Raw genomic sequence first — 14,703 nt, forward strand, 5'->3', positions numbered from 1 at the left:
CACCAATGTTCTTTTAGGAGGAGATGAGGAGGAATTCCTTTCGTCAGAGGCTGGTGAATCTGTGGCATTCTTGTAGAGGCCATGTCAGTGGATATTTTTAAAGCAGATTTTTGATAAGTACATGTGTCAGAGGTTATGGGGAGAAGGCAGGAGAATGGGGTTAGGAGGGAGCAATGATTGAATGGGGGAGTAGACTTGATGGGCCGAATGGCCAAATTCTACTCCTATCACTTATGATCTTATGACAGGAGATGCTGAAATCAGACAAATTTCCTTAGTTTAAAAGATTTAAAACACTTTGATAGGCACTTAATAGACAAAGCATAGGCTGAGGAGGCAAATTAGATTAGTGTCGATGGGCCAAAAGGTTAGCATTACCTTGGTGGGTTGAAGGGCCTGCTTCAGTGCTGAGCAACTGTACATCGCTAAGACTTTGTTATTTTGAAAATGCAGAGCAGGAAATAGGAAAGTTGTCTTTACTAAGTCAGGTGTGAAAGCTGGAACACAATGACAAGATGCTTTGAAAAGCAGACAAAATAAAAGATGTTGTGATTGAATTCATGTGAAGGCTGGTGGGTACATGGACTGAGCTGCCAGAGGAAGCTGCAGAGGCAGACACTATTGCAATGTTTCAAATATATTTAGATAAGAAAGATTTAGAAGGATGTTTGGAGCCAAACACAAGCAAGTCGACTAGCTCAGATCAATATATTGGTCCACATGGATGAATTGGTCCATAGGATCAGTTTCACGCTCAATGGCACAAAGGGTGGTGGGTGTATAGAACAAGCTGCCAGTGGAGGTAGTTGAGGCAGGGACATGGATAGGACAGGTTTAGAGGGATATGGGCCAAAAGCAGGCAGGTGGGACAAGTGTAGATGGGACATGTTGGACAATGTGGGCCAAAGGGCCTGTTTCCATGCTCTCTGACTCACTATGACTCCAATTCATGGTATCCAGTAATGTATCAAATGTACAGCATATTGTATCTGCTCCAACAGTTGATGTATAAAGAGTAGCTTGGTGCTTAGTCTTCTTTGAATAGTTTGGTGTTTAGAATAAGTAATACAATGTGATGAAGGGGCAATTGTAGAAGAGAATGCAGGGCCACGTGTGTGAAGTTTATCGGGAAATATCAGTCCCTGAGTAAATACTTCAGAGATGATAGATATAGTTCACGTGAATATAAGCAGCTTGTTCTGGGGGAGTGGACCCACTATCTTGTAGCTAGTGGGGGTGGAGGGGTGGGAGAGGTTCAAGCCTTGCCCTTGTCTCCATGGCGTTTAGAGGCAAGCACCGGCAGCTCTTAAATGCCTGTTAGTTGCAACCAGGAACTGCACTCATGGTGTGAAGTACACTCACTGTTACTGTATGAGTAAGCAGCAGCTAGCGTGAGGAGATGAGAGTGAGAGAGAGAGAGAGAGAGAGAGAGAGAGAGAGAGAGAGAGAGAGAGAGAGAGAGAGAGAGAGAGAGAGAGAGAGAGAGAGAGAGAGAGACAGAGAGAGACAGAGAGACAGAGAGACAGACAGAGACAGAGACAGAGCAGACAGAGAGACAGAGAGAGAGTGAGAGAGAGAGGCGAGGAGGGGTCCCTCTACAAGGGAGTCGTCCCCCTTTACATTGGGGACCTGGGGTGGAGAGTGCTGCACAGAGCGGTGGCATGTAACAAACTTTTGAGTCGGTTCACGGGCTGGTCTGCTGCTTGTATTTTCTGTGGCGAGGAAGAGACCGTGTTCCACATTTATATGGAGTGTGAGAGGCTACTGCCCCTGTACCAATATCTGAAGGGGTTGTTCCTAAAGTTCTGGTTGCATTTTAGTCCTACGATTCTTGTGTTTGGACACAAGGCAGGGTGTGGGGAGAGCCAAGTGGGGGGGTGGGACCTACCTGTGGGTCTACTCCTGGGCCTGGCCAAGATGGCCATACGCGGGTCCAGGCAGCAGGCGATGGATGGTCAGGCTAGAGTCAGCTGCCTGCCCCTCTTTCGGGCCTACGTCCATGCACGCGTGTCCCTGGAGAGGGAACACGCGGTGCTCACGGGGACTTTGAAGGTTTTCCGTGGGCGCTGGTCACCGCGTGGGGTTGAGAGTATTGTGAACAATGATTGTAATGTTGTATTATAATGACACTTGATATCATGTAATTTCTCTTTTGTTTATGACTTGATCTGTTGTATCATTTGTTGTGTCGAATAAAGTCTTGGAAAAAAAAGAGAGATATTCCTGTTGTAGGGCCCAGCACCTATCACACAGCCTCTGTCTGTGGGTGCGGGGTGATCTTATAGAGGTGTATAAGATCATGAGAGGAATAGTTCGGGTAGATGCACAAAGTCTCTTGCCCAGAGTAGGTGAATCAAGGATTAGAGGACATAGGTTGAAGGTGAAGGGGAAAAGATTTAATAGGAATCTGAGGGGTAACTTCACTCAAAGGGTGGTGGGTGTGTGGAACAAGCTGCCAGAAGAGGTAGTTGAGGCAGAGGGACAATCCCAACATTTAAGAAACAGTTAGACAGGGTCATGGATAGGACAGGTTTGGAGGGATATGAACCAAATGCTCGCAGGTGGTGCATGTTGGCCGGTATGGGCAAGTTGGGCCGAAGGGCCTGTTATCACTCTATGACGCTACTGCTGATCAGAACAGCTTAAAGGTTTCCTCCAGAGCTGCTGCCTGACCCGTTGAGTTAAGCCCAGCGCTTCATGGTTTTTTAAAGTTTGTATTCTCTGCTCCCATCTACAGGGCACGGAATGTATTGCAGCCATCAAGTAATGGCACAACATGTTATATTATTACTGCTTTAATATGTTATAATACATGACAATGTTGCTTAACATATTACATGCATCATTTATATTAATACATAATATAGATTGCAATGTTTTAGTGAATTGGATGGCATCCATTTCATAGAAGTGAAACTATTGCTAGGCATAAAAATAGCTGAATCATTTTGGGGAGAAATGCACCTACAAGTTTTCTCTCCATATAGATGCTAAATGCTATAGATAAAATATTTAAATTAATTTATTTATTTAATTCACCTATCTTTTATTTCAGGATGACCCTGTTGTTCAGAAGGCTGGTGCACGTTATTTAGCAATGGTTTAATGGAGCTTTATTTATTTATATGAATGAAGGGAAAGTAATGGCCAAGCCCCCACCTGCCTTCTCTCTCCTTAACAGAAAAATCTGCGCTGTTCCTGCCATGGGAATGTTTAGTTCAGCAACCGAGAACGTACAAACTCTGTACAGACAGCACCCGTAGTCAGGATCGAACCCGGGCCTCTGGCACTGTAAGGCAGCAGCTCTACCTCTGTTTGTTTTTAAATAATTTTATTTAAAATCCCATAAAATATCTTAAATGAATGTGTGTAGGAAGGAACAAGTCTGAAGAAGGGTCTCGACCCGAAACGCCGCCCATTCCTTCCCTCTAGAGATGCTGCCTGACCCACCCGCTGACTTACTCCAGCATTTTGTGTTGACCTTACATGAACATGTTCTCCCCATTATCCAGGATGTACCCTGGTTGCTCCTGTACACTCTCTCCATGATGGCTTCCACTGAGCCAACACCCACTGTGGCACTTTCCCCAGCGATACCCTGGCACAAGCAAACCCTGGAAGAAAGGCAGGCGGTTGGCATGGCTGGTCTTCCTGATGGCTTACTGCCTGAATCTATTATTGGCCAACTTGACTTTGTTGAAAGCAGCCCGTCACCTTGCATATTCTGGCAGATCAGTCCCTTATTTTAATTTTCCATCTCTTCATGTGTCTCTATAGCATATTCCAGCCCACCGGACGATAAGAGTGGGTTGCTGGCTTCTTGGGGCGGCACGGTGGTGCAGCAGTAGAGTTGCTGCCTTATGCCCCTGTCCCACTTAGGAAACATGAATGGAAACCTCTGGAGACTTTGCGCCCCACCCAAGGTTTCCGTGCGGTTCTCAGAGGTTTTTGTCAGTCTCCCTACCTGCTTCCACTACCTGCACCCTCCAGCAACCACCTGCAACCTCCGGGAACCGCAGGGAAACCTTGGATGGAGCGCAAAGTCTCCAGAGGTTTCCGTTCAGGTTTCCTAAGTGGGACAGGGGCATAACAGCGCCAGAGACCCGGGTTCAATCCTGACTATGGGTGCTGTCCCTACAGAGTTTGTATGTTCTCCCCGTGACTGCATGGGTTTTATCCGGGTGCTCCGGTTTCCTCCCACCTTCCAAAGATGTGCAGGTTTGTAGGTTATTTGGCTTCTGTAAATTGTCCCTGGTGTATAAGATAGGAGTAGTGGTCGCTGGTCGGCACGGATTGGCTTGGCTTGGCTTGGCTGCAGGGTCTGCTTCCTCGCTGTATCTCTAAACTCTTCAAGTTGAAATTGCTGGACTTATTAAGTATCACGTTTGAATTCTAGTTAAGTCCAGTCATTTCACCTTTTATTTAAAATTAAAAAGGCATATTCTTCAAATTCAAATGGATCCCCAAAATAAAAAAAAAAACAGGCTAACAAAACATTTAGGAAGGAACTGCAGAAGCTAGGCACAAAATGCTGGAGTAACTCAGCGGGTCAGGCAGCGTCTGGAGAAAGGGAATAGGCGACATTTGAGTCTGAAGAAGTGTCTCGACCCGAAACGTCACCTCCAGAGATGCCGACTGACCCGCTGAGCTACTCCAGCATTTTGTGCCAAACAATATGGAACTGTTTCGGCTTGTCCCAGCCACAAACACGCAACTCACTTTTTATGGTTCTTAAGCCTGTTTAATAATTAAAAATAAATCCAGTTGAATATAATACAAAAGTCAACAGCCACCCTAAACCAATCACTGTGTGAGAGAAATAAACATTCTGATGGATATGAACCAGTAGCACTGCAAAGAATACATCACATTTACAGTAGTGTTTCACCAAAATGTTAAGATCAGAAACAGAATAAAGGATAAAATATTTTTTTTTAATTTTAAAACTACCACGAGTTTCCAGCATGACTGTAGAAGCTCCAGCAACGAATATTGATGTCAGAATTACCTTAAGCCCCTTTTACATTGCAATTCTTAACCCATAACTTGGATGACTTTTAATTTGATTTCTAACTGATTAACTTACTGAAGCAGAGCTGTGTAAACTCTGGCACTGCTGGGCAGAATCTCCAGCGCCCACCTGTTTGTTGGATCTGTTGCACAATCTTAAGTTATTGCCGGGCTGTTGTGCCAAGATTCGCTTGATTACATTGTCCTCTTCTGTTCACGAACAGGTCAGTGCACAGCTTGGGGGTGTTCCGCCCTTGTCTAATGAGTAAAATTTGGCTGCAGAGTTCTCTTTTCCCACAGAAGCAAGATCAAGAGTCTTTGACACAATTGCTTATATTCACATAATGTGCAGACATATACAAACAAAGAAACATTGCTTACAAGGTTATAACCCTCCAATGACATCAAATATCAGCCTTTTAAATTTCAAACGTACGTAAAATCTTCTCTATTATAAAATAAAATCGTGAGTGTGTAAGATGGTACCTCATGCAGGTCGGATAACTAAAGGTTAATAAATGATCCGTCATCCTCATTGAAGCATAGTGCGTAGAAATGGCTGCAATCCTCGACGATTCTTCTGCAATGTAAAGGGGGATACCTAGCTCGTGTATGGAAATAAGATTATGGACTCCAGTAATTGACTGATCAAAGGCCGTCAGCTCTGAAGCTAATTTTGATGTTATATTGCAGCTCCAACAATAAACGGTCAATAGAGTCTGATGCCCTCAGGCAGTCTTTGGTTAAGAAGTTCAAATGAAGTTGTCCTACTTCTTCCAGTCATCGTTTCGGATGAAACACAACTTGGTCGGCTCAACAAATCGCATTTGCAAATATATTCAGAGCAAATGTTGAACACATGATTTTGATTTTTATACACTACTCGTATAAAAGACACAGAAACTTAAATACGTCACTAAAATGACACTGACGGTCAGTAATATATATTTTTTTGCTTCCCCACACCTTGAGATCCAATGTGACTGCAGGCGGAAAATGATTCTAGTTCTGTTCACCAACAAAAGCTTTTCATAATTTCAAGGCACCAATTAATTTGCATTTGCTGAAAAGCGCGGGCAAAACTAATCACAAATATTGAAATGCAATGGAACGCATACTGCCTACTGAATGAGGTATGATTCAAATCCATCCGAAAACTTTTGAATAACATTTTTGTTTTGAAAACATATAATGCAATTGGAACAGGTACGTTCACCACCTGCTTGTCAGCTCCTCTCTCTCATTGTCTCTCCACACAGAGGCTGTTAATGATGTTATACAGAATTCTAAAACTCTTAAAAATCAGCAGACGTTTCATTGCTTTTTACATGACAATGAAAAAGTGACTCAGTTAATTGTCACAGTAGAAAATCGCTCAATTTTCAATGCTCTAGTGAACCTCCTTTCACCTTTAATGATGCTTCAAACTAGAACATAGGCTTGCAATTTAAAATCGACAATGAAATTATTTCCACTTTGTATTATCGAATGCGATGTTAAAATAACATTTAAAAAGGAGAAACAGGAACCACTACAGCATTTAGAATTTAAATATCCTTCTGATTAATAAGAAACAGCGGGGTCTAACGAAACAAAAGCTCTCTTCCCTTGGTGGGTAAGTGGAAGGACAATATTTACAATGATCCATTTACAGCTGAGTTTTGCTTTCAGTCTTTAACCGTAGTCTTATCCGCAGGTCCCTCCCTGCCTCACATGGCTGCTAACTGGCCCAGCATCATCTTGAACTGATGTGTACAGTGCGATAGTTCGGTGACTCTGTCCATCATCTCTTTGGCTGCAGTGCCAGACGGATATTGTAGAGCTGCAGTCTTTGTCGTGACCACGATATATTTCAGCATCTCGCACAGGAGGTTGCTGTAGTGCGTGACTTTGTTGCGCACCTCTTGTGACTTGGCCTGGCGGGAGAGGGTGTCCCCGATGAAAACCAACTTGTGCGCGCTGAGGATCACAAACTTGCTGTGGGCCACAAAGATCTTGGGGGGCTGGTTGGCGTTGATGGATGTGAAGAAGGCATCGATGGCGTTGATCAGCGTGGTCACGTTTAGCTCGCACTGTTCCGAGTAAAACAAGAGGAGCTGCTTGTCCGAGGGGCTCAGCCTGCTCTTCAGCTGGCCGTACTGCTGTGAGGGTGTCCAGTTTGACAGGTCGTTCTCTATCGGTCTCGTCACCTCCTGCTCAAGCCGCTCAAACTGTTTAACCTGCAAAAGACAAAAATATCAAGCTCAATAATCCTCATTGCTACATTACAGAGATGATTTATCACATGAATGAGACAACTTTAACCAAAGGCGGCGGTAGAGTTGCTGCCTCACGGCGCCAGAGACCCCGGCTCAATCCCGACCAAGGGTGCTGTCTGTATGGAGTTTGCACGTTCTCTCCGTGACCACGTGGCTTTTCTCCGGGTTCTCCAGTTTCCTCCCGCACTCCAAAGATGTGCAGGTTTGTAGGCTAATTGGCTTAGGTAAATTGTAAGTTGTCCCTAGTGTATATGACAATGCTAGTGTAAGGTGGGCGCGGACTCAGTGGGCCAAAGGGCCTGTTTCCACACTGTATCTCTAAATTCTAAAGTTTAAAGACATACCCACGTACCCTTGAACATCAATATAAAAAAAATATTTTAATATATTATTTTAAAATTCTAAAGATTCCTCTGCTCTTCTGATTAGTGAAATGTTTGGTCTTGCGTTATGTTCCATCGGCCCCTTTCCTCAGCCACTCACTCAGTGTGTCCATAAACCCTTCAAGCCCCTTTACATCCTTTCAACAGTAAATGTTTCTGCACAGCCTGCTTTCCAAACGAAGTTGCTTTGTATCCAGTCGGTCCTTGAAGCCGATGGAGTCAAGGAAAGAGCGTTCATGTTGCGGCCAGTTTTCACCACCACTCACAAGAGGCGACAGACACCATTGCATGCAGATGCCGTGAAGTGTGTTCAGCTCTGGCTGAGAAACTTCTAATCTTGTGTGTGGACTCGACAAGAAGAAGATAGAAGCAGATGCCACAGGGTAGCAAAATGCAAACATTTCGTTCCTTTCAGGAATAATCACCTACAAATCCCTGGGTTGGTTCCATCACCATGTAGATCGAACATTGGGTGGAATACAAGCCAACCAGGGGTACGAGATACAAATGTTCAGGAAATGCTCCCTGTAGTTTTTGTAGCCTAAGCTATATGCTGAGTGAGGGGCACGGATTTGGAAGGGCATGAGTTTCCTGCAATTTACCCCCATTTTCAACTTGAACAGTTCCAAGATACAACACAGAAACAGGCCCTTCGGCCCACCGAGTCCGTACCGACCAGCGCTCCCCACAGACTAGCACCTTCCTACACACTAGGCACAATTTGCAATTTTTACCAAAGCCAATTAAAATGCAAACCTGTACATTTTTGGAATGTGGGGATGAAACACACGCGGTCACAGGGAGAATGTACAAATTCCATAGTCAGCACCCGTAGTCAGGGTTGAACCCGGGTCTCTGGCGCTGTGAGGCAGCAACTTTACCGCTGCGCCACCGTGCTGCCTGGTAGCGTACTTCTCTCTGGGCGCACCAGCTTATGCATGGATTGAAGTGTTACAACCATTGGGAAGTCTGCCGGATGCATGTTTTTCCCCTACAAACTCAACCCAATGGGTCTTCGTGAGCTAGTGAACCGCAGAGTGCAACAATATGAATATAACCCTGACCTGTGGCACCACTTTCAGGAGGCTGTTTACTTGTACTCCTAGATCCCTCTGCTCGACAACTCTACAAAGGCCCTACCATTCATTCTGAGGATCCTGCCCTGGTTTGATTTCACAAATTGCTGAATGTAACTACGTTAGCCACTCTTTGGACCTCTTGTGCGGGAAGGAACTGCAGATGCTGGTTTAACCCGAAGACAGACACAAAAAGCTGGAGTAACGCAACGGGCCAGGCAGCATTTCTGGAGAAAAGGAATAGGTGACGTTTTGGGTAGAGAACCTTCTTCAGACGCTTCTTCTGACTTGCCCGGCTGATCAGGATCCCACTGTAACTTCTTGTTAACCATCAAGAACACCAGCTGATTTGGTGTCATCTGCAAACTTCCTAATCAGGCCTTGTACATTCTATACGTGGGTTTGCTTGTACGTTGCTATAGATGACAAACAACACTGATCCCTGAGGCACACCACTAGTCACTGGCCTCCAGTCTGAGAAACATCCTCCTTCCAACACCACTACCCGCTGCTTCCTACCATGAAGCCAATTTAGTTTCCAGTTAGCTAGCTCTCTCTGGATCCCATGCCATCTAACCTTCCGACCTCACGCCCTTGTATAATGGGGGAGCTAGTGAATGGATAAGTGGGACTACTGACTGGACATCCTGTTCCTCTTCCATTGTGCACGCCCTTCTCACCTGTTGTTGCTCAAGCTGGGCTTTGCCTTGACGTACGATGTTCCCTTTCTCCAAAAGCTCCTTTTGTGTTTTCTCAAACTCCTCCTTGCCCTAAAATTTAACAGAAGAGTGTGTTACATTCAAAGCTGTGGCCTCATTGTCCTATTGGCAAACCACAGCTAAATAACAATGGTGGTGCCAGAGACCCGGGTTCAATTCGACTACAGGTGCTGTCTGCATGGAGTTGGTACATTCTCTTCCTGCGTGGGTTTCCTCCCAGATCTTTGGTTTCCTCCCACAAAAGACGTACAGGTTTTTTAGGTCAAGGGGCTTGGTATAAATGTAAATTGTCCCTGGTGTGTGTGTAGGAGAGTGTTACTAGTATCGCTGGTTGGTGCAGACTCAGTGGGCCGAAAGGCCTCATTCCATGGTGTATCTCTGAACTAAACTGACAGTGGTGTTGTGAAGTAGCCAAAACAACAGTCACACAATGAAAAAAATTCTGCTATAAAATAATCTTTGCACGCTACCAATAGTGACAAGCAATAACTCCCCGATTACTCTGTAGATTCAGAGTGTATAATGAACGCAGGGCACAGTGTGTGGTCCTAATACGTGCATGGTAAAAACAACCATTTCTTCAACTGCTAGGTAGCGCCACATTAATCAATTAATTAAAGAGTGGCAGACACTGTCAGTGCCCCTGGGCTAAGGCACAAGGTTGCCAACATCTTACAGGGTCTCCACATTGCTAATCTTCACCAGTACTTGAATAATTAAATCAGGATTGTTCCAAAAGCCTTTGTCACCAACCTATCTACCTGCGGCAACACTTTCAAGAAATCTATGTACTTGTACTCTTAGATCCCTCTGCTCTACAACTCTACCCAGGGGCCTAACATTCACTCTGAAGGTCCTGTCCTGGTTTGACTTCCCAAAGTGCAACACCTCACGCCTAATCTGAATTGAACCACATTAGGGCGGTCACGGTGGCGCAGCGGTAGAGTTGCTGCCTCACGGCAAATGCAGCGCCAGAGGCCCGGGTTCGATCCCAACTACGGGTGCTGTCTGCACAGAGTTTGTACGTTCTCCCCGTGACCTGCGTGGGTTTTCTCCGAGGTCTTCGGTTTCCTCCCTGTTGAAATGATCAGACTCACACTACACTTCCGCACTCCAAAGACGTACAGGTTTGTAGGTTAATTGGCTTGGTAAATGTAAAAATTGTCCCTAGTGGGTGTAGGGTGGTGTTAATGAGCGGGGATCGCTGGTCGGCGCGGACCCGGTGAGCCGAAAGGGCCTGTTTCCGCGCTGTAGACCTAAACTAAACAAAAACTAAACTAGCCATTCTTTGGCCCGCTTGTCCAGCTGATCGCGATCCCATTCTAATTGCCTGATCACAAACCACACAGTAGGAATGGTTTCCAAAGTTGCGTATCCAATCCAAAAATCAACACACGTCAGCAAAAAAAAGCAGCAGGGAGAATAAAGCAATTTTTTAATGACATTGATTCTTTAATGGAACATACAGAGGAACATACAATATGATCAGATGGATGAAGGGTCCTGACCAGAAACGTCACCTCTCCATTTTCTCCAGAGATGCTGCCTGACCCGCGGAGTTACTCCAGCATTTTGTGTCTATCTGCAGTTTGTTTGTCTGCTAGTGGAATCAAGGGATATGGGGAGAAGGCAAGCACGAATTATTGATTGGGGACGATCAACCATGATCACAATGAATGGCGGTGCTGGCTCGAAGGGCCGAATGGCCTCCTCCTGCACCTATTTTCTATGTTTCCATCTTTCTAATTTCTGTCAAATTTTCAGGCCTTAAACTTTGGAGTTTTGGCTCCAAAACCTAGAGTCTTGGCTACTGATGTTAATGTGTCAGGTCAAATGCAACACATTAGAGTCTTTCTGACAGCAAAGAGGAGTGTTGTCTGTGCCTAGAAACAAGTAACTGCAGAAGTTGGTTTACACAAAGACACAAAATTGCTGGAGTGACTTGGCGGGTCAGACAGCATCACTAGAGAACATGGATAGGTGGCATTTCGGGTCGGAAGCCTTCTTCAGACTGGTATTTGGGAGAAGCCATTTTCTTACTTGCAATGGCAACAGTGCACCACTAGATGATGCTGCGACACCAAGTCTTGACAAAGTAAACATCATTCCACTCTTTTACAAAACAAGGTCAGATTTGCAAATAGAGATTTTACTTTCCCCACATTGATTGTGTGTATGAGGATTGTCCAGCCTTCCATCTGAAAGGAGTGGTTAACCACTAAGCAGACGGAAATGTTCCCAGTTTAAGTATTCAACAAGATAAAGAAGGGCACAGAGATGCAGCAGCAGAGTTCTTCCTTTCTTTTTCCCACCCCCCTGCCCTCCAACATCAGTCTGGAGAAGGGTCTCGACCCGAACCGTCGCCTATTCCATCGCTCCATAGATGCTGCCTCACCCGCTGAGTTTCTCCAGCATTTTTGTCTACCAGTGGCAGAGACATGGGTTTGATCCAGACTCCGTTTGCTGCCTGTGCGGAGTTTACAAGTTCTCCATGTGACCGCGTGGGCTTCTCCAGGGTGCTCCGGTTTCCTCCATCATTCCAAAGACGTATAGATTTGCAGTTTAATTGGTTTCTATAATTTGTAGAATAAACTCCGCCCACCCCCCTCCCCCCTCCCATAGAAACATAGAAAATAGGTGCAGGACTAGGCCATTCGGCCCTTCGAGCCAGCACCACCATTCAATATGATCATGGCTGAAGATCTGGAGAGAAATGGCAAAAATGCTGGAGAAACTCAGCGAGTGAGGCAGCATCTATGGAGCGAAGGAATAGGAGACGTTTCGGGTCGAGACCCTTCTCCAGACTGTCAGACCCACCATCTCGGGAATTAACCTGGTGAACCGACACTACACTCCCTCAATAGCAATAATGTCCTTCCTCAAATTAGGAGACCAAAACTGCACACAATACTCCAGGTGCGGTCTCACCAGGGCCCTGCACAATTGTAGTAGGACCTCCTTGTTCCTAAACACAAATCCTCTCGTAATTAGGGTTGCCAACTTTCTCACTCCCAAATAAGGGACAAAAGGTCAAAATATGGGACAAATTCCCCACGGCAATTCATTGACCGACTTGGCCGTGGCTGGGTGAATGATGAGTTGTCCCGGGTGCTGGACTGAGTTTGGCCCGGGGGCGCGCAACGTGGCCCGGGGGCGCGCAACGTTGCCCGCAATGTCCGGCACCCCATCCAACTCATGAACCGATGATCGACCATGAGAAGGAGGGGTGGTGTTGTCGGCGGTAAGCGAAGGTCCGAAGACCGGACAACTGGCCGGACTGCCGACTGACGGGGCTAGGGCGAAGCCTGCTGCTGCACTCCATGGGCTGCACTACGTCGGGACAGGTGAGGCGGGGCCGGACGAGGCGCTCGGCCCAACAATCCCCTTGACCCGAATACTAACAGTCAAATATGGGACAAGGGCGGTCCCATACGGGACAAACCAATTTAGCCTGATATACGTGATGTCCCGGCTAATACGGAACAGTTGGCAACCCCACTCGCAATGAAGGACAACATGCCACTAGCTTTCTTCACTGTTCCCCATCTTTGCACATCCACAATCCTTTCCACTCTTCACTTTAATTTCATGTATCCTATCGTAAATCGCCCCTAGTGGGCAGGATAAACTAGTGCAGGTCGGAGTGGACTCGGGGGGGCCAAGCGCCCAGTGCCACACTGTATCTCTAAAATACTAAGCTAAAAATAAACTGGTGGAGGAAGTCAACAGGTGACACAGCTTCTGTGGAGGGTAAAGGACAGGTGGGCATTCCAGGTCAGGACCCTTCATCAGTCTGATCAAGGGTTTAGGTTTTATTACCGTCACATGTACTGAGGCACCGTGAAAGGCTTTGTTTTGCATGCTATCCAATCAGATCCGATAATACCTCACATAAACACAATCAAGTCAAACTCAAGTACAATAGTTAGAGCAAAGGGTACGATAGAGAGTGGAGAATGTAGTTCTCTGTACCCCGACCCCAGTCAGTGTCTGTCCATTTCCTCCACAGATGCTGCCTGGCCCGCTGAGTTCCCCCTGAACTTTCCTTTTTGCTCAAGACGCCAGCATCTGCAGTCACTTGTGCCTCCAGGAAGAAAATCTTGTTTAATTTGTCATAGAGTCATAGAGTCTTACAGCGTGGCAACAGGCCCTTCGATCCATCATGCCCACACCGGCCAACGTGTCCCTTCTGCAGTAATCCCACCTGCCTGCATTTGGCCCGTATCCCTCCAAATCTGTCCTAGCCATGACCTGTCTTAACTGTTTCTTAAATGGTGTGAAATTCCCAGCCTCAACTACCTCCTCTGGCGACTCGTTCCATACAACCACCATCCTGTGTGTGGAAAAAGTTACCCCTCCGATTCCTATTAAATCTTTTCCCCTTCACCATAAACCTATGTCTTCTGTTCCTTGATTCCCCTACTCTGGTCAAGGGACTCTGTGCCTCTACCCGATGCTGCCTGTTGTTGTTGTTACACAGAGCAGTAAGACGGGGGGCAGAGAGAGACAAAGAACTATTGTATACAGCACTATTTGTGTCACTCTTTTATTAACCCAGTGAACAATGTTCATGTTGTTTCCGTGCAGTCATTGCATTTGCAACAACATTATATTTTACTCCCACTTCAAGTGTGGCAATTGCATTAATAACAAAAAATACCAAAATAGATTGAAATTGGTAACATTAAATTAAAAATACAAGGACTAAAATACTAATCCTTGCATTTTAAATTTAAATTTAGCTTCATTGTTTTTCAAAATGATTACTCTTATTGTTTCTGTAGATTCTAAATTGGTTTATATTTAGTCCAAAGAACACAAGTTCTGACAAGGTTAGGCAACTGGCAAGGAAGAACGTCAACTTTGTAGAAAGATAAAAAAACAACTAACGTTCATCTCCTGATGAGACACTCTGTTTAAAATCTCGATGAGCTCGAAACTCTCAAAATGCCAGTCTCCTTGCCTCAGTTCTAACTCTATCACAATGTCATGGACCATATCATCGCCTAATTTCCAATGTTGTTTTTCATATTAGCGTTTTTTTCATCTTTCCGGGCGGCATGTTGTGCTGCGGTAGAGTTGCTGCCTTACGGCACTTTCAGCGCCGGAGACCCGGGTTTGATCCCGACTACAGGCGTTTGTGTATGGAGTTTGTGCGTTCTCGCCAGGACTGCATGGGCTTTCTCTGAGATCTTCCGTTTCCTCCCACTCTCCAAAGACATGCAGGTTTGTAGCTTAATTGACTTGGTATACATGT

General features: G+C 45.6%; 1 protein-coding gene across 1 annotated transcript in view; it reads right to left on the reverse strand.

Moving 5' to 3' along the window:
• Nucleotides 1–4,719: 4,719 nt before the first annotated feature.
• The window catches only part of bcar1 (BCAR1 scaffold protein, Cas family member), a 204,296-nt gene continuing 194,312 nt past the window's right edge, over nucleotides 4,720–14,703 (reverse strand). The window contains 2 exon segments of the mRNA XM_055648465.1: nucleotides 4,720–7,229; nucleotides 9,408–9,497. Of these exon segments, the coding sequence (XP_055504440.1) occupies nucleotides 6,720–7,229; nucleotides 9,408–9,497 (600 nt within the window). The 3' untranslated portion in view covers nucleotides 4,720–6,719.

Source organism: Leucoraja erinacea, chromosome 17, assembly GCF_028641065.1.
Source record: "Leucoraja erinacea ecotype New England chromosome 17, Leri_hhj_1, whole genome shotgun sequence".
Lineage (NCBI taxonomy): Eukaryota > Metazoa > Chordata > Chondrichthyes > Rajiformes > Rajidae > Leucoraja > Leucoraja erinaceus.